Source organism: Pomacea canaliculata, unplaced genomic scaffold, assembly GCF_003073045.1.
Source record: "Pomacea canaliculata isolate SZHN2017 unplaced genomic scaffold, ASM307304v1 utg2218_pilon, whole genome shotgun sequence".
Lineage (NCBI taxonomy): Eukaryota > Metazoa > Mollusca > Gastropoda > Architaenioglossa > Ampullariidae > Pomacea > Pomacea canaliculata.
Window position 1 is genome coordinate 127449 of NW_020229206.1, and position 26567 is coordinate 154015.

The 26567-nt window shown below is 40.6% G+C and overlaps 1 protein-coding gene across 1 annotated transcript; it reads left to right on the forward strand.

The window, feature by feature from the left end:
* The first annotated feature begins 113 nt into the window (after positions 1–113).
* Positions 114–20004, forward strand: LOC112556017 (protein XRP2-like). Its single transcript, XM_025224618.1, has 9 exons — positions 114–286; positions 1908–2025; positions 2548–2639; positions 7023–7195; positions 7564–7670; positions 8617–8745; positions 10643–10723; positions 12645–12744; positions 13638–20004. Exons 1-9 carry the CDS (start codon positions 192–194, stop codon positions 13811–13813), a joined length of 1071 nt encoding a protein of 356 aa, XP_025080403.1. The 5' UTR covers positions 114–191; the 3' UTR covers positions 13814–20004.
* The last annotated feature ends 6563 nt before the right edge of the window (positions 20005–26567 follow it).

Here is a 26567-nt window from a genome sequence, read left to right on the forward strand (position 1 = left end):
CTCTAAGCATCTTGTTAAAACAAGATAAAGTGTCTCAAACGAGCTTGAGCATGTAGCCGAGAGACAAGGGTTTTTTGACCAATCCGATGTGAGCATTTTCCTTGCTGCGCTATTACGTTTCAAGCTTGCTATGCGACTTTGACGTTTTCAGATATGATCTAGTGTTTCGGTTCGTTCTTGTTAGATATTTCATGAATATGGGGTGTATATTTTCATGGTTTCGTAGCCGATCCAATCCGCAACATTTCGAGCAGGTTCAGGACGAGGCACCTAAAGTATACTCATGGTAAGTTTGTTTCTATACCGGCTTTCACTTGCTATAGTGACAGTCTATGCGGTCTCTCAGTCTCAGTCGCTTGTCACAATGTCGCATTTCTCTCTGAGACTCCGAGGTGAATTTGTGAACACACACACACCCTACGGTGGCCAGAGAAAGAACTTTAATTGCTTATGAACGTCAAAGACTGGACCCAAAATAGGTGAGATCCGAGTGGCAGTCCCTGTCTACGTCTATCCATGTGCTCCTCGAACGACAGATACCAGTCAAAGGACGAATGACCGACTGACACACACACATACACACACGTACACATGCGCGTGTATACACATTCTCTCTGAAACATTCACTTTGCAGGGAAGATGACAGATAAAGAGCAGATGACATTCATGGAGAGTCTCGTTGGTTCTTCTACCAATTTGCCTCATTACTTAGATTTGGAAAGTACCATTATGCTGCTGTCCTTTATTCCTTGTGGTTAGAGGATGTTGGCAAACATACATGTGTGACTTTAGGAGGCTAAGGCCCCTGTTGTAGGTTTCACCTAGGAGATAGAGGAACAGTGTCGTGACATTGAAGAAAACTTAAAGAGGAATAACAAATAGCAAGAACACTCACAAGTACAAGAAAGGATAAGACTCCACCATTCAGGACAAATAATCTAATTCTCTCAAGAAAGATCATATCCTCAAATGTTGGACAGACTACTACTCCTCTGGAGTATGCCATCATAAACCCTCATTATACCCAGAGGTACTGAACATTTACTTCCTAAATGATAAAAATGGATTACCCAAACCTTTGTGAAGAAGTAGAGGCAGTAATGAAGTCACTAAAAAAGAAGTCACCAAAAATATGCCAACAAAGTTACTCCAGGCTGATGGAGAGGCAGTAAGCATCCTTACAATGATATATAACAAGATCTGTAAAACAGGGGTGCGCACCACACACTCAGTTGCTGAAAAATACCTACAACATCTTTAGGATCTTTGTCCTCTTCACAGTCTTGGAGAAGACATTTAACAGAGTGTGGCATGTGGGAATATAGGCAACCTATCGTGAAAATGATTTGACTGAGATGTCAGTGCTGCTAGTGGTAGATGACTTACTATATGTTTGCAACATGGATCACATCTCCTTACTGACAATGAAGGCAATGGATCTGTTGGCTGCGTTCAATACGCTCAACCATGACATCCTAATCCAGCACCTTCATGGTACTGTTGGTCTCTCTGGCACTGGTTTGAACTGGTTCTGGTCATACCTGACTAGTCGCAGCTAATCTGTGGTAGTTGTAGGCACCAGACCTTTGTCTGCTCCTTTGAGTTAGGGGTTGCCTCAATGTTCTGTTCTTAGGCCTCTTCTGTTCATTGTATACATCCAACCACATGGTTCCATCATCCGCCACTTGGGGCTGCAGCATCACATATATGTTTATAGACAATCACTAGCATCTGGCCTTGTTTCCCAGCTCCAGCATGATCGGAATTTCTAAGGTGATCTCATCATGTTGGTGTCACAAGTGATGTGGGTGTCACAGATATCAGACAGATGGTATCGCTGTGTGTAAAAGAACAGTGGCAGTCTGTAGGGGTAGAGCACTGGGTGAAAGATTATGTTTAAATTTCAGGGACAAAAAGGACCGATCCAAAGCCCAAGACTTCATCATTGAGAATCACAAAGGGGAAATTCTGGGACGGATGCCAGGGACTGTTGATGGCCAACAGCTGGTCATACAGAATTGTCAGGTACAGCATGGCTTAGTGGCTTAGAAACAGGGAAACAAGTTGCTGCATAAACTAAGAACAAAAAAAAGTGTTCCAAAAGGTAAAAGTTCCTTTAGTCTGACAGCTGAACGGGCAGGTAACAATAAGTTAAGTGCTAAATTTTCAACTAAATCTTGCATTTCTATGGCATCTTAGGATGTTTTATGGAATCAGCACGCTGTACAGGGCTCCTAGTATTAGTATTAGTCTTACTGCTATTTGGAGTCTTGTAACGTAGAGTTGTATTTTTGGTTGCCTTGTATCTGGACCATTTATATCTTTGCTGTTCATAGTAGGAAGTGTCCCCATCTATAAAGTCTGTTATAATGTTTATTAGTCTCCAGCCAACAATTATTTCAGTAATGCTTAAACAGTATTGAAATAATATTTATTAGTACTATCATAGTAAATTGTTTAATTGCAATGATATTTAATGTTTAATCATAAAGATACTCTAATAATCATAGAAATTAATACTAATAACAATAATTTTCTCTCTCAAAGGAGTGTAACATCTATGTATTCGATTACTCAGCAACAGTGAGCATAGATGACTGCACTAACTGTAACATCATTCTTGGCCCTGTCAAACAAAGGTAAAAAAAAGATTGTACAATGCTGTTGTCAGCTGTCAGAAGAATCAAAGTTTGCATGCTTGATGTTTAAAGCTGTGTAATGGGTTTTTTTAAAAACTGCATCTGTTATGTGTATATATGACTGATAGCACAGACACAGGAATGCAAAGCTGAAGCATGATGACACAGAACAGACTACAACTAAATGACAATGAGAATGAACTGCTAGGACTTGCCATTCTTCTCTTCTTTGCTCTCTTTCCATAGGCAACTCTCCTTTTCCTTTATCTGCTTCTGTCTGCAGTTTGGGTATCACTCTTGATCATAGTTTGACTTTTACTTATTATATTTTTTAAGTTCAGAATTGCTTATCTTAAACTTCACTGCTGAGGCAAGCAAAAAACTCATTTGTGTTTTTGTGCTCTCGAGGGCTGGCTATTCCAATTGCCTTTTAGTTGTTATATTAGTAATAGGCTTCCAAAGGTCGAGAATGATGCTTCTGGTTGTTAACTGCAGCTCACCTAGATCTGTACATTTAACACCCATCATTCACTATCTTCACTGGCTGGCAGTCTCTGAATATATAGCCTAGAAACTTTCCACTCTGACTTATTCTTCTGTACGAAACATGGTTGGCACACTTGTAGGACACCAGGAAGCTCTACATTCAAAAGTCATTTGATGTAAGCTGGTCTGGTTTGGCCACATGACCTGGCAAGACACCTTGTCAAAGACTGTTCTTCAAGATACCTTAGAGCAGTGGTTTTCAAAGTATTTCGGACCACTTTACTTAAGTAAAAAATATGGCGGACCACCAAAGCCTAAAAATCACTCTACACTATGAATTTCAAATTTAAATTGCCGCATTAGTTTCATCACAATTCAAAACCAAATGTACTTCTGTGACAGTAGTATAGTAACATAAAACTACTTATATCTCGTTCTTTGTAATGAAAATGTTAATGCGAGGAATGCATCACTTTAAACATCACTTTGCTGACATATGATGACTGTCAGCAGCGGACCGCCTGACTTATGCTCTGGTCCGCGGACCACACTTTGAGAACCACTGCCTTAGAGGATGTTCGATGCCATGGTGGCCAGAGGAAGAACTGACTTATGACTGTCAAGAACTGGCTGGTTGTCCTGAGCAGGATAAACTCACTAGCACCCCAAAAGGCGTAAGTGGTGGGCCTTGTTAGCTGCCACATTTATCCATGTTCTCCCAGTGATAGCTACCAGTCAAGGGATGAATAACCGACTGAATGACTTATTTCACTGTTTCTGGTAGCAGTGTTCTGTACTTGTCCAAACTTACTCCGATCTATACTTTCTCAGGACTTCTTTGTTCATCTTCTGACACTAGGTTTCTTCGTCCCACTAAGACAAAGACTTATGCACAGGGGTCATTTTCCTTCTCCTGTTTCCTATCAAGCTCTACCACTTATATCCAAAAAAGAACTGTTTTTATTTTTCTTCATATCTTGGTGGTACATAACATCTACTAGAGACATCCATTTTTCAATATGTCCACAGCAAGTCCAACTATGTTGTTTCAGTTTCCAGTCCTTTTTCTACTGACATACGCCATGTTTCATTTGGCCAACCATGTTCTTGCCATCAACTTTCCAATGAAGGGTTATTTCAGGTTGTACTTCTGGTTTTATTCTGCATTTATGCCCTAGCCAGGGAGGAGGGGGAATTATAGTGGTCATATCTGAGCAGCTGCCTCTTGTAAAGATTTCTTCATTAATAATTGTTTGGCAAGAATATTCCAGAAATATTTTCTTCAGACTTCTTGTTTGGAAGGCCTCTAGCTTTTGCCTGATTTTTGCTGATATCTTCCAGCATTCACTTCCATAGAGTAAGACCGAAAGGACATTGCTTCTGTAGATTCCTGATTTTGTTTTCCTCTTTTAGAGCTTTGGTCTCCCAAATTTTTATTTAATATCGCAAACGCTTGGTTTGCTTTGTTTTGTCTGTTCTTCACATCCTTTTTTGTGTCACCTGTTATTACTACACTGCCAAGATATGTAAATTCTTGGACTTTCTCTTCTGCTTTCTTATCCTTGTGGTGGATTCTGATGACTTGCAGTTCTTTCTCATTTTTAGCTTTATCAGTTAGTAACATATTTTTGTTACCGTGATTCTTTGACCATCGTTACATCCAAGCTATAACATACTTTTTTCAAAATCAGTGATTTCACCCTTCCATGCCATGAAATGTGTCATTCTATGGATGACTTTAATGTACATATATATACATACATATGTATATGTGTCATGAACTCTAGGGAAGAGCACATGGAGATGGTAGAGGTTGTGATTCCGTCCTTCGGCCTATCACATTCTCGATACCTCTACCAAATCATGTCGACATTTACCGCATGCTCTCACACTAAATTGCTTATCAATTAACACTTTAAATTAGCTCGAGCCCCCCAGCACGCATAACCCCAATGAACAATTCAAGGCAATTTAGTGTATTAAACGAAAGTTATTAATTATTGAGAGGATTATACAAATTACAGCAAAATGATACAGTTTCAAAATATGAAAATATGGTCATTATCTAGGTGTCCCGTTAATCTAATTATTCTCCTTCTAATTGTCCAGATATCTAATGAGTCACTATTCAGCTAACCTTAATCTAACTGCACACACAATACACTACTTCGCACAACACACGCTCGCCACTTATGTCGTTACACCAAAAGTCACATGCACGTGGAGGCCCTCCTCTGTTCGACGTCCCAGAATCTGTTTGGGTCACTCTGTCGGCTTCTCTGTCTCCAGCGCAGAGACTCTGGCACTGTCTTGTCCACTATAGACTCACTCGTGGCGTTCTTGCTCTGGTCTTGCCGTCTGTCGCCCCGGCTTCTTTCGTCCCTCTAGGTCGAAGCATTGACTGAACTGCAGCACCTCTTAGGCACCAACGCTCATTCACCAGATTCAGCTTCTACTGGTTTCATCGAAACAGCTGCTGGTACTGGAGCACTATACACTCTGTTACAGAGTGGGTCAACGCACCTCTGAAGTCATTTGTTTAAGTCGACACACTTCTCAGGCAGGATTGCAGTGAAGAACTTTGAGTCGAACTCAGACAACTTTACTTGACGAGAGCCACATGCGAAAGACCACGCTACTTTTCTGTCCACGAGGATAGATTCTCATCCGCGTGGTTTCTCCTTTCATATGATTATCAATCATTCCTCGGATTCATTCGACCAGTTCGCTATCTAGATATATCCAATCACCACTGAGCTAATACATTAGAGATGGCTTTCTCGTGTTTAGTCAATCATCCCACAGACACACATGGACTATTCCCTTCTAAGTATAACCAATCACTCTTTAGCTACTACATTATAGTTGGGTGGTCCATTTGTTTTTATCCTGTCCACACTCTACACCCCCTCCTTACTAGAACGTCGGTACATAACCTTGGGTGCCAAACAGTCTGGTCAATTCATTCTCTGTACAGAGTGTCAATAATGTTTCATCATTGTCCTACCTTAGAGTGTAAACAAGGTACGTCTGTTTACACTCCAAGATGGCGGTGGCGACCTAATGTCTTGCCTTGCCTTGTGATTGAACTTCAAGGGTCTGTCGTGGCGTAAGCGGTCTATTTACCAGCGGACATATACGCCTCAAGCGCCGATTGCTATTACGCACGCGATCCCCGGTCTTTTGATTCTAGGTCACTACCGCCAGCGGCTAATAATTCCTACCGTTTGTCAGTCAGTTCGCTCGCATGAGCATTCGTCAGTGCGGATAGAACAGACGTGTAAACTCACACTACAGCCCTATTCTAGTTATCACATGACAATATGTTAGTGTAAGTTTATCTAGAATTGGCTTAGCAAATTATTTTGGAAAATGCTGTATTAAGGCTCATTATTCTATTATTATTATACCTAAGATATTTTATGCATATTAACTTTTGCAATCTTTCATGTAATGCCTCATGGTGAATTTCTTTTTATCACAAACATCTATAGGCTAAAAGTGGTAGAGCTAAGCAAGGTATCATGTGTCATGGCCATAATTGATAGTGTTGTCTGTGCTTTAGTTTTGGAAAGAACAATTATCATCTCTCATTACTACCATCTTCGATCCCAACCAAACCATTAGTATTATCATTATTGTTATTGATATCAGCAGCTCATGCTTCTTGCTACTGTTGTCATTGTGACTAGTATGTTTCATCATAAGATGCCAGTAGCATGATCTTTGTTGGACTGCCAGAGACTTGTATTAACTCAGGCTCATGAAGACTGTTGTTGTCTTCAGCAGACATTGCTGTGTTGCCAGGACTCATTGTGATTTATGGTTTATTCACCAGTATTCATGATGGTCATTTTTATGGACACAACTTATGAGTTGCTATGGTTCTCTTTACAGTGTCTTTGTTCGAGATAGCCATGAATGCCGTCTTGTGGTAGCTTGCCAGCAGTTTCGAGCCCGTGATTGCCGCCATATTGATTCCTTCCTTCTGTGTGAAACTCAGCCAGTTATTGAGTCTTCCTCCAAAATGCGCTTTGCCAGCTTCAAATTTAACTACCCAGAACTAGAAAGTAAGTATACTTGTCCTAAACTAAATCATCATACCCAGATCGAGTAGATAACTGTTGACTAGCAGCCACACTTAAGCATTATAAGCATAAAGGGTTTTAAGGAAGCATAGATCCACAGTTGAAACAAATATGGGTAGTGTCAATGTGGAAGAAATTAGTTCCACATGCTATGATTAACAGCAGTCTCTCCTCATGCTTGATTTAATGATAGTCTTCTTTTTGAGCGCTGTGGGTAATGTCATGTTCCTTTATTTATATTCCAGTTAAACTACCTATCGGTGTTTTTCTCACGGATAAATCTTGAGGGCTTAGCTTAAGATGGTAAAATTTGGGTTTGAACAAATTTTTAGGATCACAATTTTGTTCAGGTCATCTGAAAGCGTCAGAGTTGAGCATATTCAACAACAACTGGAGCAATATCCATGACTTTACACCTGTCCCTGAGGAAGGGCTCAACTACACATATTTACCTGAGGTGAGTCTTTGTGAACCAATGTCTGTTTCTTTTGCCTTGAAGTCGCCTTAGCTTTGGCACTTATGATAAGGAAGCACTCTGCTAAAAAATAGCTGCCAAAACGTTTAGCCTTGAAAGTGATGTAAGGTACTGTATTAGCCTTCTCTCCCTCCTGCCACCTTTTGGGCTTGTAATCAGATTGCTTCCTCCCTTTCTGTGTGTTAGATACTAAAAGAGAGCTGTTAAGCTTATATTTTTTGCTGTGGTTGTTTGAGGGATTGCAGTGACACTTTACTGCCATGTTGCAGAGTTACAGATGGCATGAGGCTGATGTTATTAGAAAAGTACATTCGTATCATCATTGAAAAAATTATGAAACGGCAACGATTTTTAAATTTTCAACATCAGAGTGGATGTGAAGAGAGGAATCGTTTGTGATTGTCTCTATTGTCCCTTTTTCAACTTCTTCACCAAAAGTACCAAAAGTTCACAAGTCACAAAAGAATACTAAGTACATAAGTACAACAAGGAGTATAAGAAACGCACTCATATTTTTTCATCTTTGGTGCCAGACAGAGTGATAACTAAAGTATTGTAAAAACACATGGGGAAAAGAGAGGTTTTCTCTGTTGCTCTATGGTTTCTTAAACTAGTCTTAAAGCCAAAAAAAAAAAAAAAAACCACAAACAAAGCTCCATTTTAAAATAACATTTGTTTGGTGCTTGTAACATTACGCTAAACTTATTTTTCGTTCAAAAACTAAAATTATTGAATTGTCAGATTGGAAGAATGGGTTTTATCAGATATACATCCACATTTCTAAGTCTTATTTTAGTTTATGGTCAACATTTCGCAAAGCACAGCAGCAAGAAAAGCTGTGTGACAATTGTTTTCAATGAAGTTTATCCATTTCTTTCTGTTTCTAAAAGATGTCTTTGTTAAAGAAAATGTCCTTGCTTTTTAACAGGATGCAAAAGTGGAGGATTTCATTCCCTTGCCAACAGCTGAGCCTTTCTCCACCATCTTAGTCAGTACAGATGCTAATCATTGCATCATTCCTCAGACATTAGGCCTGCGGCGCAAGCCATCAGATGAGGTAGGTCACATGACTAATTGCTCTGGTAGACTTAAGAACATGGAAAACTGTTTTACTTAAATCTGAGAGGAGGGGGGACATCTTTTAAGTGTAAACCAGGTCAAAAAGAAAAGAGTTGAGGTTCCATGGCCAGATGGCCATAAGGGTGGTGAATTCTAAATGATTTGTCTTAAGCACCTGACATGACATGCGTAATTGTGCTCCTCCCTTTTCTTTCACTGTCTTTGTCTCCATCTGAAAGATTTTCTTCCTAGTTACTGCGATGCAGCACAACTTGGTAATCTGGGATAAATGGATAGAAATTTCCAGCTGCTAATTTAAGCTAACTGGGCACTGGTCATTTTAATCCACAGTCACATCCCCCAGCCATTTTGACCTCATCCTTGAGTCAGATCAGCTACTGCCAACACCAAATTGCCATACTGAAGACTAATCATCTCGACACTGAAAGTCAAATCAAGCCATACCCCAAATGTCAAATTGATCACTGATAATGCGAGTAGCTATTAACATCAAAATATTGCCAATAGTTGTGTTGAACTTTATCCATTTTATGAGCCACAGTATCCTAATGTGCCAACTGGAATAGGTGCTAGCATGATCAAGGTATCAAACTTCATGCTGAGTTAGGACGGATGTGCTTTGGGCTACCATCTCCATGGGTGTCTGGAGGTGCTTTACAGCCAATGACACTCATGTCACTAAGCTTACATTTTTTATCTCATCTACACCCACTGATGCACATACAGGCACATTCACAGATGCAATGTTTTATGCATTGTCATTAACACCATCTTACTGCCTTTCCATTATAACATATCTAGAGTTTTAGCCCACAGGCTTCATGTTTCATATCATCTGTATCTTTTACTGTTTAATTGTTGTACAGTTTCTACTATTTATTGTTCATAATATAATTGATTAGCACTTAGAGCATAACCCTAGTTAAAACACAATGTATGTGTTCATTTATTTATTTATTGTTGTGGGACAAGGTATGGCTCTGTTGGTAATATTTGACATTGTGTCGTTAGGGATTGATTTGACTTTTTGTTGTTGGGGCAGTTTGGTCATGTGTGGGATATGATCTTGGCGTGGTTGGTCTGACACGTGGGGTGAGGTCTTCTTTATGAAAAATATGATCTTGGCATAGTCAATCTGATACAGGGGTGAAGTTGATATGGCTGGAGTCAACAAACAGGGACAAGGTGAATATGGCTGGAGTTGGAGTTTGTGATAAAGGGGCAAGGTCAATATGGCTGGAGTGCTTTTAGCTCAAAGTGACCAGGCTTCCTCTCAGCCCCTGACCTTTTTACCCCAAAGTTGAAGAGATGAGCTTATAAACTAAGGTGAACAGACGTCCCGCTTTTGACCTCGTGTCCCGCCTGCTCATCGGGCGGGACGCCCAATGTCCCGCTTTCTGGCTTTCTGGCAAGTCCATCAAATGTCCCGGTTGTCTTTAAAAATCGGAATACCGTACGCTGATTCGGCGTTCTTTGACGGTGACGACACCATCATCGTCAGGTGTCCCGCTTTCGGCTCCAAAACGTCTGGTCACCTTATATAAACTATACAGTCAGGGTGGCTCCCCTTTAGTTTTCATGAAACAGACTGTGACTGTACAAAGAACTTGTAATGGTTATTGAGGACATTTTGCAGAGAAGATTTCCTGTCAGTAGTTTAAAGTAGTTTAATTGGTGATATTATAATAGGTTTTACACATAGGAAGGACTATATTGTTAGAGACTTGCAAATGCATTTCATGTAATCTCTTGACCTAAGCAACAAGGCAGACATTTTTTGTGCTTGTTCTAAAATGGACTTTTCTTTTGAAAATGTGTGGTTTATTTCTTGGTGTTGTATTGTGCTTTTTCTATTGCCATTCTGGACATTGCAGGGTTGCCTGATAGTTTTCTTTAATGATGGCGGTTCCCACGACAGGGCTGTCAATCTCATTCATCTTATGAAGAGGCAGCATGTAAGTATTTATCACTTTTTTACTCTTGACTTCTTGACCTCATTTTGTATGTTTGTACTGACACTGTTGTTTGGGTTGTTTCAATGCATGACCCAAGCTGTTCCAGTTTCGATGCTAAAACATCTGTAGCAGAGATAATTTAAAGAGATCTGTGAATAACCATGCTGTAGATGCCATTGGCAAATATATCAGGTGTTATACTTGTAAGATCTATAGCAGTTGTGCCTTAGGTTTCAATAGCTATTACACTATGGCAAAGCCATGAAAACATTGATAGAACATGCCATGATCATGTAATCATTGTCCAGCTCAGGCAGAAGAGTGGCTTCACAAGGTCAGCTTGTGGTAACTGGAAAATGGTGGCATTGTTCTGAGCCATTTAAAGTGCAGAACATGTTATTCTGTAAAAAGGGCAGCCATATGTAGATTATGTATGAAATGGTGGGTATTGGCAGAGGTGGATACTCTGGCCTTGCATGGTGGGCCCTTACCCTGCCATTGCTGTCACTGAGCATGAATAGCTTCTCAGACTATGAGACTACTGCAATAAAAGTTTTGAGTTCTTCATAAATATTTTTCTTCATGTCATCCAGTTTGGTCATTTTTGTGGCATAGGCAGTGGTAATTGAAGGATCGTAAAGCAACATTAAGACCTTCAAGGAAAGATCTTGCAGGAATTGAAATATGATGGCAAAGCTGGTGCCAGTCTGGCATCATTCTTCACTTAAGACATTTTAGCCAGACAGATCTGCTATGACAGGGATGCCGAACCTACGGCCCGCGGGCCATATCCGGCCCGCGACGCGGTGCCATCCGGCCCGCGAAACTTCTGCCCACAGTGCAGGAAATCGGCATGTTAGTAATAAAAAAGACCTAAAAAAAAAAACGAAAAAAAGGGAAGAAGAAGTATTTATCCCTACGTAGGGGAGTCTCTCAATCTTTTATTCGTTGGACGAACATTTCGATTCAGTGCTCCGACTTGGTGTTTCTACGATGCAGCCGGACATTCAGAAGTTGGTTTCGGGTAAACAACTTCAAATATCCCATTAATTACTACATAATTAATGGTAATTTCAACTTGTTTCTAATAAAAATGGTATCTGCTCTATTTGTTTTTCCTTTTTTTTTTTTGTATTTTTGCGGTGAAGCGGCCCGTGACACGCGTGTCGGAAATGTGTATGGCCCACAGGCCGAAAAAGGTTGGGCATCACTGTGCTATTTTCAAGCAGGGTTCAAACTGCTGTTGGGGATTCCCACCAGCCACAGTGTGCTAGCTAGGATGCAGGGTATTTAGGGCACCTTTTCTTTCTTTTTTTTTTTTACTATTTCCTTAGACTAAGTAGGTGAGCACAGCAGTCTTAAACAGGGCTGGTGTTTTAGTGCAGTGAAGAGCAATGTATCCACACTTGCTGCTTCCCTATGACCACTGGTCTCCAAGGTTGTGCTGAGGTATTGTGATCATGACACGTTAGACTTGGAAGATAGTGAGTGAGAGTTGCACATTGTCAGCCTCACTCTCTTGTCTTGGGCTTAGTGGGTCCAGTGGCAAGACAAAAGTCCACATGGCTGGAGACAGGATGCAGTGAATGGCTGGTGTCTTATGTGTCTCACCTTGCTCATGGTGCACGCATAAGGCACTGCTGAGGTCACCTCCCTGTATGGTGACCCAGTGGCTTTCACACCGTCTGGCAGGTCCAGCTAATGTGACTGGAGGCAAATACTATGTCCTGGTGTGTCTGAGATAACTTGATGTTAATTAGGTAGATGATGATAACAGCGATGATTTAACTGTTGACAGATGTCTGTAGCACTTTGATATTAATTATGCAATAGGTGGTCACAGTGGGGAATTTATTGTCAACAGATATCTTTAGTACTGGATGTTTGAAGGTGATAATAATTATAATTTCATTGTTAACAGCCTGACTGCCCTCTGGTGCAGACTAAGGAAATAATAATGCACCCAGAGGATGCATTTCGCATTTTCAGTACGCAGTCCTATGCATCAGCTGTCAAGCAAGGTGAGAGGCAACTGCTTAGCATTATGACTAATGTGGGTGTGTCAGTGTGTAATCTGCTGGTTTCTGAAAGCAAATTTTACAATCAATTTCTCACCTCTCGTGCTCAAAAATCATTATTTTCAACAGTGTGATCAGTGTTGTTTAGTATTACAATGTTCAGCAGAGAAAGTATAGGATTATGTGATCAAATCCTAATGTTCAGTGGTTTAATCAAGATGTTGTGCTGCACTATTACACAGAAATAGTGTTCAGCAATGTGACTGAAGTTTGCTGTCTGTATTGTAATAGTGTTAACGATTTATGTCCTGTTGGATTAAAGGTGTCTATGCTGCTGTGTAATTTCTTACATGTTTGCGTTGTATAAGTTGGTATTATAGGAGTCTTGTTTTTATTTTTCTGTTGTTTCTGGAAATAAAATAAAGCTTTCTAATATTTATGGTTTTTCTTTGGATTAGCTAGTTTATCACTTTGGTCTAGTGTGTGCCACTTGTATTAGTAAAAATATTCCACTTTGATGTCATGTGCATTATCTGTATTGGTAAAAGTTTTCATCTTTGACATATTGCGCAAAACTGTAACAATCTGGGGTTTCCATGAGCTTTGTGGTGACTAGGAAGTGTTTTGTGACATCTCAAGGTCTTGTTGCTAGCTCCAGCAGCTTTGATATTCCAAGCATCTCCTCTATGTGTGTGTGATAGAGAGATAAAGTGAGATGTGAAATATCTTGCAGGCACAGGGTTTTTTAAAAACTGTCAGTGTTTTTACTGTTTATAACCACCCCAGTTGTCAGGAACTACTGGTATAGTGTGCCTATTTGATGAGAAGTTAATTGATCAATTAAAATCATTTAAGTGAGCCACTGAATACCTGCACATTTGTGTGTTCTCTTGTAGGTGCTGTCATTGGCTTGGAATTCTGCGGCCCCCAGGTGATGAGGAAGTGCCAGGCATGTGTAGTGGCGATTATGACAGGTACCACAGGACTGGTCTTTGTCAGCCAGCAGGCATCATCAGCACGCAGCCAGATTAATAGCTTCTTTCATTTTGCCAACATGCAAATGGGCCTTTAATCAGGAACTTGTCATGCAACATTTGTACCTTGTCAACAGTTTGACCTAACTGGGTCAAAAAGCCTGAATATCTGCATGTCCTGGATTGCACATTTGTTTGCATCTTTCTTTGGGGAGGGTCAATATTTATGATGTACAAGGTTTTATCAAGCCTGACCCTGATTTACAACTCCTTGTATTATGAGATCATCAGGAGACATTGATGGCAGTTCTATTGCAAGGTTGACTAATTATGCATAAACCTCACTGGAAGGTAAAAAAAAGAAAAGATCTGCGGGTGGCTTGTGAAAGATGAGAAGTTTCTGGTTCTGTTTATCATTGACAGGAGTATGGAAACACTTCTGCTTGATGTCAGTGAGTGTGCACATGTGTGTTAGATGGGGCTCCGCCCTCGTCTGTTGACAGCAAATGCAGCAATGTGGACAAGAACATTTTCTAGCATTCAACAGCTTTGCATAAGGAAAAGATTTTGATGTGTTAGCCAGCAACAATGATGATGGTGCCTTTTTCTTCCTACCACGCAATATAACATGTTTCATGGTTTGCTTGTACAAAGTATTGTCCTCATTTCAAGCCTATGATCATGGCTCCAATTGATGCATGCTCTGCACACTGCTTTATTACTGATTTACAATAACTCGTGGTGAAAACTGGCATGTCTGCAGAAGGAAAGGGCATTTTTGACCTTGCATTAAAAAAAAACAAAAACAACAGAAAATGAAACCACTTTTGCAGCTGTTATGTAGAACAGTGTCATTGGCTGTCATTCTTGTTCTATTCTACTGCAACATGCCTGTTTCAAGTTTGTGCAGATGTGTTTGTACTTATGCAGACATATGTTTATCCCATATTGCATGTCTAGCAATTCAAAGAATTTTGTGTCTGGTGTTTAAACTTTCAGGTATTTTTGAACAAACCATTTTAATATGTTTTTTTTTTTGTAAAATGTAAGAGAAGCATCTCTCTTTTTTCTTTCCTGTTTCTGTGACCCGCCAGCTTTTTGTTTGTTATCAAGGGCAGATCCTTTGAGGAAAATGTATCAGAATAGGACCGACTTATATCAGTGTTACAGATGGTGCTGTCAGGCTTTTGATATCAAGATATTTGTATTTGATTTTGTTTACTATCAAGAGAAATGAAACCATTATAAATGTTTAGATTAATTGTACAGAGGGTTTAGAGTCATGTTGGATTGGCTTCAGGTCATCAGGAGAAGCTGAGTACTACGACAGTTGAAAAAGCTTTAAAAAGTTTAATCATAAATTGTTGGACTGTGTGATTAAATCATCCAGCATACTACAGCTCCTGCAAAAACTTTTTTGAAAACTAAATTGTTGCTCATTAACTGCATGTATGCTAAATAGTCCAAAGATTTTACTGTCATACTGACTGACAGTATCAGAAGCAACTATGGAATCCTTAAGCTCAGGGTTAAAAAGTGACAAGGTTCATTCTTGCAGTTAAAAGTTAAAAAAAACAACATACAGATCACGCTTACAGTTAAAGGATTAGAAACGAAGTGACAAAATCTTTGGTTAAAGGATGAGAAGTGACACGCTGACTCCTGCTGCTATATGAATGATTTGTTATTGAAGGGGCATGTGGACTATGCTCTTGCTTTATACAGTCATTAAATCATTGAAGCATGGTGTTCCATGATGCTAAAAGTTTGTATATACTGAGAGAGATTATTTCTTCCTGCAGTTTTTCCTTCCTTTGTTTTTTCTTTGGTTTTTGTTTTCATTCACATTGTTCACCATCATTTGTATCAGTCTTAAATGTTTTTGCTCTACATTTGTTTATTTTGAGATCTGTAAACTCTTACATCACCAGGAGTAAATACAAACACACACTCTGATCAGCTTAACCCTGCTGAATCACTACTGGTGAAAGCAGTTTTGCAGTTCTACTGAGGACTTGAATGTCGTCCTTTCTTGTTTTCTTTGTTTTGGAGTTGTTTGTGCCTCCTGATGCAGATTCATTCCATTGAAAACACTGAAATGAAGCTGTGTTTTAAACAGCAGGATTGTGATATATTTGTCTTTATTTAAAAGGGAATAGTCTAGAGCATAAAGAGGCTTGAGAAGGAAATTGTGACAATGCTCACAGTGCTGATGTTCACCATGGCTGTACAACTCCTGGCCAGTATCTTTGATGAACATGACTTGTTGAAACTGACATGACTTCACCATCAGCATGGTGTTAATGCAAGGAAATGTCTCTTTTATACAAGCATAACAGAGCTTGATATGGCTCTTTGGTCAGCAACAGCTTTTGTTATCAGCTTCTCGGAACACATAAATGTGACTGGTTATGTCATTGTTTTCTATGCATTTAGTTGTTACTGTCATCAGCAGTTATTCAGTGCATACCCATGTCTAGGGCATTCTTCAGTCTCTCCAGGATGATTCTGGTCAGCACCTTTCTAGGAATTATGGACAGCGTAATTCCACACGAGTTGCTGCATTGAGTCAGGTTACCTTTTTTGGGTAGCTTTACTAGATAGCCAAGCTTCCAGTCTGCTTGAACTTGCTCCTGTTCCCAAATTTTCTGCTGCAGGGGTGTAGCATCTCCGCTACGGCTGTTGGGTCTGCCTTGAGTGCCTCTGCAGGAATGCCATCTGGGCCTGCCGCCTTTGCCAGAATTCAAGGACTTGATGGCTTTAATGATTTCTACCTTGGTTGGTGGGTTGGTGTTTACTTGGAGCCGTTCGGCAACTGGGGCAAAGTCCAAAGTGGTTGTTGGTGGTGGCCAGTTAAGTATTTCATCAAAATGTTCCTACCAGCGAGATCTTTTTGTTCACATCCCCGGTAATGATGCTGCCATTCTTATTCTTTATTGGGCTGCATGCATTGGTGTTTTTTCTTCCTGACAGAATTCTTGTAATGTTGTATAGTCTGTTTGTTTTATTTTGCCCAACTGCTTGTGCTGCCTCTTATGCCGTCCTGTGTGAGAACTGTCTCATCGTCTCTTGCACTCTTCTTCACTTTTTGGTTTATCTCCCAGTACTTTGCTTTGGGCTATTCTTTTTTCTACTGGTCTTGACATTGGTTGGTCTTCTGCTTCAGCTCTTTCCTTTCCTCTATCTTTTGCCTGGTCCCAAAAGTCAGCCATTTCTTGTGATGCTTTCCTTTTTTCCCCAGAACACATGTGCAGGCAGTCCTCCATGTCTCTTGTAATCCTGTCCTGAGGTTGGCCACTGTTTCTTCCAGGAGTCCCTCCAGCGCCACAAACCTGTTTTTAACTTTGCAGTTGAACTATTCTCGGTTTCTGCAGTCTCTAATAAACTGCACGTTGAATTTGTGGTGCAGTCTGTCTGATGAGTCAAGGAGAGACCTCAGCTTAATCTTCATGGTTGCCACAAACAGGTGGTGGTCTGTGGCTGCATCTGCACCTCGCTTTACTCTGACTTCCAGCAGGCTTCTCCTAAACTGGCGATTAATGGTGATGTGATCGATCTGGTTTTCTGTATGTTCATCTGGTGAAGTCCAGGTGGTCTTGTGAATGGTTTTGTGTGGAAAAACTGTGCCTCCGACTACAGGGTCATTGAACAAGCAGAAGTCTGTGAGAAGATCACCATTTTCATTGCAGTTGCCCACACCATGCTTTCCCATTATGTGTCCTTTGTCTGTGTTGTCATTTCCAACTTTGGCATTCATGTCGCCCATTATGATCTTCAGGTCTCGTTTTGGAGTACGAACAACCAGTTCTTGTAGGAAGTTGTAAAAGTCTTCTTTTTCCTCTTCTTTAGCTTTGTTGGTAGGTGCACTTGATGATGGGGATCTCTCTTCTTCTGGAGTTGAACCTGGCTGACATGAGTCGTGGGGAAATTGGTTCCCATGCTATTTGTGCTCTTGCAGCCTCTGGTGTCATCAGGACTGCTACTCCTTGTGTGTGGTCATGGTCAGGGTCTTCATGTCCAGAGTAGATGATAGTCTCCCCTGATGAAAGTCTGGTCTGGCTGCTGCCATTTCACCTTGTCTCGCACAGGCCGAGGAGCTTGATGCCATAGTTCTTCTTTTCTTGGACTATCTTGAGTTGATTTCCCTCTCTGGTATAGGGTTCTGATGTTCCAGGTCCCTATCCTGGTTTTTGCAATGGCCGTGAGAAGATGGATCGGTGAGCTGACTTCCCAAGGATTTGCCTGAAATCAGTAAAACAAGTTTTCCTGCTAGTCAAAGTATGTTATGTATATTAAAAATCTGGTAACTTTTCTGACAATTTCCTTCTCATAAAAAGGAACCAAGTCCCTCTGCTTGACAGCAATTACTTTAGAATAAATATGGACAGCATTGTTCAAACTGTTTCTATCATGAAGGGACAAACTACCAACTACAAAAAGATGAGAATATCAATACATGACTGATAAAAAAAAAAACTTATTCTGGGTATTTCTAGGTTGTGATCCCATCCTTTGCTGACACCTGTCTCTTTTGCTGACTGCCAGTACTAACCTGCTGGCATAAAGTGGGTTTGAAAAGAGGTGAAGCTGGAATTTTGTAAGCTATACATTGGAGAGAGTGGTGGCATAAACACTTGAGACAGCTGTGTATCACACTGAAGACACTTGAGAAAAAGTTGATACAGCATGACTGCAGTTTGTTGCCCTTTTGATTGCAAAAGGGACTCATGGATGTTTTGTCTGCATTTAAGCTCTTTTTGTCACTGTTAAGACACAGTTTGTATACTCTATATGCTTTGTTTGAATTACTTCAATAGTGAGGATTCCAAGATAAAAATTCATGCTCATTGGGTCTGATAATTTTTTTAAATTATTCGTGATGTATGTTTGCTGAGATGTGAATTGTCTCTTGACATGTCAACAAGATGTCAGTCTGTATTCTCAATGCGCACAATTACTTTGTAGCCTTGAAGCATGCACCTTCTTCTTGTGGCCTTTGATTGTCAGGACAGAGTTGTGGAAAGGGTAGTTGCTTTGTAAGAGGGGAAACCTAGAAGGCATGAGAGGCCCTCTGATATTTTAAGCAACTGCCTTCTGAATGAAATGTAGGTTTTCTGGAAAATTTTAAAGGTAAATTGTAGCTCTCCACATGTGAGGACTTTTCCAGTCTTATCTGAAAGAATGGTGCACAAATGTCTTTCTCTGGAAGTTTGTTCTCATCCAGAAATTTGTTATGCTATTTTCAGATTGAGATACTGTTTAAATAAGTGATGATGAATTTGTAGCTTGTAGAAAATTATTTTTCTAGATTGTCACAAATATTTTATTACTGTTCATGTTTTCACTGGTGCCATTTGGAAGTTGTTGCTTGGTTTTGTTTGATGTTGTGTAATCTGACATGTTTTAGTCATTCCAGTCCATCCAGAAAACCTTTTTAGCTTAAAAAATGTCTCCTAGCTGATTTCAGTGTAATCAGCAAAATTAGTTCTTCGTTATTTCACATTTTTCCTGTGGGACTGGCAATAAAAAAAAAAAAACACATGCTCTAACAAAAGAAAATCCATCTCTCATTTCAAAACGGGCAACATTTTGATGTAATTTGTTTGATCATGTAAAACACAGTGATAATCTTTTTGGTTGAATCATAGTATCATGGTTTAGTTCTCCTGAATGTGTGAGCAGCTGAAGACTTCACTCATAGATTGTGCGATACTATTTGTAAAATAGGACATTTTCCATTACATGTGAACTCTTCAGATGATAATGAGTTCAGGTGGAACATTTCATAGGGTTATGGTCAGCCTAGTCATCATGATGATTATGATACCTCCAGTGGTCAGTTATGCTGTCAAGACATTGATGGATTTCAGTCAAATGGTTATTTCTTGCTCTTTTTTATTCTAAAATTGTCTCCATTTTCTCTCCCGCCCCCACACAATTTAAAATCAGTTTTATAAATAGCTGAACTGAATGTCAAAACATTTTTTTTTCCATTCCCTTTTTCCACATCATCAATCCTGGCATTCTAAATGAAAGAAAATCTAATCCATATAATTGTACATGTATCTGTGTTCCCATTGTACATGTATTATTATGTGTTGCAGTTATGTGTATTAGTGCTATGCATGAATATCTGGTGAGTTTCACATGCTGCACCTACATTTGAAAGACTGACTTGTTGCCATAATAGTAAATGTGGCAACTTGTAAGTGTGGTATGATATAACAATGAAGTTTTGTGGTATTACAGCAGTACACTTATTTAAAAAAATTAAATATTAGTCTTGTAATAACTCTTTGCTTTCAAATGTTGCGTAGAAAGCAATGTATTGATGGTTCTAGATATTGTAGAGACAGTTTCAGAAACTCGTAGTTACATGCTTGTTGAAACAGGGTGCTGCTCCACCTGTTTGCAGTCCACTGTTTACCTTTTTTTGCTGAGGGGTCACTCTCTGTCAGCAGCCGCTCACAGATTAGCATCACTCATTGACAGAAATATGTCTAAAGAATTTTGGGTCATCTTTGTTCTAATATTTAGTACCTTGTTGGATAATACACCACACATCTACGGCAGGCAAATTTGCTGCAAGCAGAAAAACATTGGCAAAAATTGAATCAAATGTGTTAAAATATAGAAGTGTACAGGTTTCAGGGACCTAAAGTCTGACTGTTAGATAACTATCTGTTTCATGTTTGGTCCAACTGTACAATTACAAATGATATATGAGTGTATCTCAGAGATGTACACAGCTCTTTTTAAAAAAACGAAATATGATTTCTTCTGTAACAATTCTGCATTCAGATTAACTGAACAGCATTACATTTTAGTGCAACAGGAAAATTACATTGAAATTTGCCAAACCAAATGTAGTATGAAAATGAGAAATGTTGGGGAAGGTAATGCTGGTATGTTGAGTGTCTTGCAAAAGGTAGATTGCCTCATCTAATCACCTACTGAAGATGCTTTGCTGTTCTTCTTATAGAGTACAAAGTAAAAAAAAAAATGCATCAACATGTTGTATATTTGATTGTTTGTTATAGGGTATTTATCAACAGGTTGTATATTTGATTGTTTGTTATAGGGTATTTATCAACTTGTACATTTGACTGTGGTGTTATAGAGTATTTATCTAAGGAAGTAAGGGTGTGTACATGCTCACATAGCCACAGGTTTGTGGTATCCTTTTCATTGCTTTTGCAATTTTTGTTCCATCCATTTTTGTATTTGAGTATTAGCCATAGAACTTTTAGGCTCAATTTTTTTTTTTCCACTCACGAATCTTTTGGATATAAAATATATACAGTAACCTTTCCATTATGCATTTGGTTTGTCTGTGGCATTAGTGTATAAAATATTGCATAACAATCTGAACATGCATACACAAAAACACATGCTTGTTTATTCATGATGCCCGCAACAACACACAACACCACCTGTTAACGTTCATGTACCAAAGCATGCTCAAGCCCTTTACCTGTCTCAACGCACACAGGTTGAAAAATACTTACAAATCTGACAACTACATCTACTGTCACTATTTTCCCATTTATGCAGACTTAACTCTGTCCCTTAACTCTAGTGCAGCCAGATTCCTCTGCCACTGTGTTAGATAGGGTTTGATTAGTTGTATCATGGATGTGTAATACAAGTTTGTGGTTGTATGTTTGTCTATACCTGTTGGGAACAGGGTGGGGGTTTGTTGCCTCTGTCGGTTGGTAGGCAGTGATTATTGCCCTTATACGTGCATTAAATAGAATGCGTGGAAGTGAAGATTTCAAGACAAATAGCGTGCATGGGTGAGCAAAGGGTTCACCGAATCTCTGGTGTATGAAATATACTGAGTTTGATTATTCCCACGCCAGTCTTTGACGAAGAGAGACTAGAGAATTTTGAGTAGAAGAGATTAGGGAATCGGTTGAATATCTTGCTTAGTCAAGGTATGGGATAAGTGGTTTTTATTGCTTTGGCTATCTCCCTACCCAAGAAAGAATGGTGAAATGATGTAATATTTGGCTGAGAGAGATGATAATGGAAAGAGTTTATTTTGTTGTTGTTGTGATAGTAATTAAGTTCAATATGAATAAGCATTGCAGGAATTACCCAGGAGAAGAAGTAACTAGAAGATGAATTACCCAGAGAGGAATCCCCTCCGAGGAGAAGACATTAGAAAATATTGAAGAAGGAAGACGTTTGGAGTAGGATCTTCAGCAGTTGGAGTATATGTCTACTCAACACCAGCTGTGTATGGATATTGCGGTTATTGTGATTCTTGAAGTGGCCTCGTCACCAACCGGATGTTTAGGCCAAATCAGCACTTGCTGTAGGGGTACTTGGAAAGTGTAAGATATTCGAGGAGGGTTATTTGCGAACGATTATCCAAGGAAGAGTAGTAGTGTGTTTGATAGTGAACGTCCCTGCGACATCATCCAAACAGTGAGTTGGACTATTTTGTTGAACAGTTGAAGAAACTTGGGTCTAATTAAAAGGAACTTTAGAAAGGTTGGAAGGTATTCATGACATTAATGTGATATTTATGGTTCATGTGATATTTATGGTTCAAATTCTCGTTTATGTATAGATGTTGAATTGTGTAAATTTAGTCCTCTCCCCCCGCCCCCTACAATAAATACAACCTCGCACCTACTTTTTTTTGAAAAATCTATGTTTTGATGCTGCATAAAATCATTTTTCACACCTGCCCTAATCTTATCTCCAAGCCTGGCGCTGCTTGAGAACATGGCTCTTGGTTACGCATGCGACGATCGTGCCAAGGCCGACAAGTTGTATAGCGTTTGAACCGCCATTCTCTCCCCTACCTCGCTATGGACAGGTCAAGATTCCCGAACCAAGCTTACAACATGCAGGTGAACTTAGGACTACCGTGGACAAAGACAAAGGAAGATACCCTGCACAACTACGGATTTAGACACGTGTGGGAACCAGGTGGTGTAGGAGATGGCAGGGCTTTTATCTTACTGCTCAAAGACTGAATGACAACTTTGTACAAAAATGGTGAGACTAAATGCAGGCGAGTGATAGGTACTCAGCCTACAGACAGATTAAAAAGGAATTTGAAGCAGGAAGATATCTTTCAGTATTAACCATAAAAAAGTTCAGAAATATTCTAATACGATTTAGACTAGGAATTAGCGAAATAAATATCAATAACAGATATTCTAACACTTTCATAAAAAGCTGTCTTTTGTGCCAAGAAAACGGAAGATGAAGAACATTTTCTGCTACAGTGTCAAACCTATGTGGATATCAGGACCAAGTATCTTACACGGACACCCATGATAAACAGTGGACACCAGCAGACGACGCTGGCTGTGTTGCTTCTAGAGGGGAAAAAACGATATCAGAAATGTTGCCATGTTCATTTTTTTATGCTTTAAAGAGGTGCAACGATAACGTTGAAAGTACTGGACAAACAACATGACCACAGGTAGTTGGACTCACAGGACTGGTCAACATGTAAAGCAGGCTGGGGCCTATGACCTAATAATGTGAGAGAGAGAGAGCGGCGCGCATGGGTGTGCGAGGCGTAAGTAGGTGTAGGTGTGGAAGATGAGAGAGAGAGGCAAATGAAGAGTGGTTGGTAGGAGTGTAAGTGTTAGGTAATGAGTGATTGAAACGATACGAATATATTTATGCATTTCATGCAATTTACATATTCTACTTGTGCATATTCTACTGCTGAGGACGCAATGTATATCACGCCCTGCTTTGAAAGGGTCGTCGACCCACCAAATAAATCATTCATTCATTCTCTCTCTCACACACACACACATACAAATGCACACCTGAGATAACCACCAAAGAAGCTGATTGTTTTATTTTACAATGTTTTGGTAAAGTTTTGCTTCAACCTCCACGATTTTTCGATTTAAAAAAAAGGTCATTACCACCTCAAGTTTTGTTTTATCACCATATACAAGTTCCTAGGCATTTTATTATGGGTGAACACATTTTCATAGGACTGCCTTTTACATACACATCAGCACAATTAAGTGATTACCATTGTTCCAAGTGTGCGAGATCACGACGAGAGTCAGCGAGATCATGACGTGTGTGCGCAAGAACACGACGAGAGTGTGCGAGATCACGACGAGAGTCAGGGAGATCATGACGAGAGTGCGAGAGAGTTTGCGACATCACCAAGAGAGTTTGCGAGAAAACGACGAGACTTTTCGAGATCACGACGGGAGAGCGCGAGATCCCGACGAGGGTCAGGGGCAGGTTTAGGGTTTAGGGTTTAGGTTAGGGTTAGGGTTAAGGGGTTAGGGTTAGGGTTAGGGTTAGGGGTTAGGGTTAGTAGGGTTAGGGTTTGGGTTTAAGGGTTAGGGTTAGGGTTAGGATCATAGGGTTAGGAGGGTTAGGGTTAACGTTAGGGTTAGGGTTAGGGCTCGTCCACGGCGCGTGCATTCCACTCGGGGTCGTTAAGCAGGCTTCACAAGGTGCAACATGTCACGCAGTCCCACAAACAAATACAGTAAGGAAAACATAAATGCAGTGAAGGGATGAAGTATAGGAAGCACCCTACCTTTGCTAACAGCACGAGCAGCTTGATGAAAGGAAGGGAGGATAAGTGCAGTCAGTGTTGCTAACCACCTTCAGGCTTTTCTTGTCGTAACAGTAACTGTAGGTCTCACCCTCCATTATCTACAGTTGTCGTTTTCTCCTCTTCTTGCACAGTATATCATGATTACTTTACTTACATACAAACACATACACACACGGGGGAGGGCCAAAAAGCGAACACAATACAAATGGTTCATTACTACCGGATGTAGTCAAAACTGAGTTACAGGTATTTTCTTTCATGATATGAAGTTCCGTTAATCGCGTTAAACTAGTTCGTCCACAGCCAACACAAGTAAGCACAATTTTGAAATCCTCCCCCTCCCACTCCAGATTCCACAATTCGGATGATTAGAATGGGAAAGGGTGAAATGTCTCATCACCATTAAGGGTCAGAGGTCAGATTGTATGATGTTATACGCTGTGAGCTTGTATGCAAACTGTCAGGCGCTGATGTAGGTGTAGGTGAGGCTGTCAGTGTGTACAGGTGAGACAAGGGTGTACAGGTGAGATAAGGGTTTATGTATGTAGATGCTGGCAGCCACACTATGGCAAGTAACCAGGTGTAACATTTTATACTTTGTGCTGGTTGTTGGCCCAATGTAACAGAGGGCTCAGCCAATTGTGAATGTAATTAATGAATGTCTTTAGACTTTTACAAGTATTTTAACTCTTGTCTACAGACAGGAACGGCATCACAACAGGGAATTAATGGTGCTTATTTAGTTAGACATGCAGGTGATGTGTGCGGTGTTGAGGAAAGCAAATAAAGGAAATGAAAGGTTTTTGTTGTGCAGGTAACAGGATGGTGAGGTGACAGGAGGAGACAAAGCCTTGACTGTATCATTTCTGTCTGCAATGTCATCACACCGGACCTCTGTTAACAACAAAGAACTTTCAGGTGTCGCTTCGCTCGACAGTCGCACGCCAACTTTGTTGTAGTCAACACGAGGCTAGCCGCGGTGTCTGAGGGCACGTGCACCGTTAGCCTCAAGCTACTAGGTATAGCTGCACTGAGAATGGACTTTGGGGTGGGGGGGAAACGGCTGAGATTCCCATCTTTCTGTGGCACCCTATCGCCGGGTAGACACCAGAGAAGCGTGCAAACATGCGAGGTGCGGGGTGGCTGCGCAACCAGGTCACATCTACCTGAAACTGTAGAAAAATGGCGCTTGTGAGTCCTGCTCACCTCTGCTAGACATCTGAGTATCCTCCTCTTGCTATGGTGAGTCCATCCTTCTGTGCTGACAGCTCAGAGGGTGGCTGGCGTCCCTGCACCCTCCGAGTCCATGTTTTAACAACTTGTAGGGTATGGCGAGAGGTCCTCATCTGATGAGGTGGGCGTTAAAAATCATTGGGATTGGGAGGTACATCAAAGGCGCAAGTTTACCAAAACTTCCCTTTTAACTAGTCGTCAACAGGCAGCGGAAATACTAGCTGTGGCTCGTGTCCACCACACACACAAAACACACACACACTCGTACACACACGTACACACAAACACACACACACACACACACACACGTACACAAACACACTCACGCACGTACACACACAAACACCTCCGCACTCTCTCATCCCACGCCACCTTCTATTTGCACCTGACTGCTCAGTGGGCTACCCACACCTTAACTGTCTTATCTCCGCTGTTCGCTCTTCCCTCAATTTATAAATGAAATGAGATAAATAAACATTGGTCGCGGAATTTCCTCATGACACGGAGGTTTACCTCCCATGAGGCTCCCTTGCCGACCTCTTGTAGACGATTGAGTTCAATCTGTGCCAAGTGTCTTGTTAATGTTGATGTGACCTGTCAATCAAACTTAATGGAAGAGTAATGTGAGGGGGTGATTGTGGGCGGGGCTTCTACCCAGCTTCATCTGGAAATCCGGAAATCAGATCTAAGAGCAGTCTGCCTGTGATACACAGAGAGAGAGAGAAGAGAGAAGATGAGATCTGAGGCAAAAACGAGTGGGAGCCAGGTAGAGACAGGTAGAGGCATAACTGTGGCTGTGCAGTTCTGTCACGTGAGGAAGATGTCGGACAGGTGGAGTCGGTCGACGATCCATGCAAAGTGCTGATCGACGTGAGCAGGATGCAAAAGATAGGTTGTCTGGTCCATTTTGACGTCAGCATGACGCAACAAACAGGTCCAGTCCATTTTAAGGAGTAACAATGGAGGAGAGCGGCTGCCTTCACTTCATTGGATGGCAAGGTAGCGAGGCAGAGAAGATGGACACCGCCCTCACAAAAAAAGCTGGCCCTGAGAAA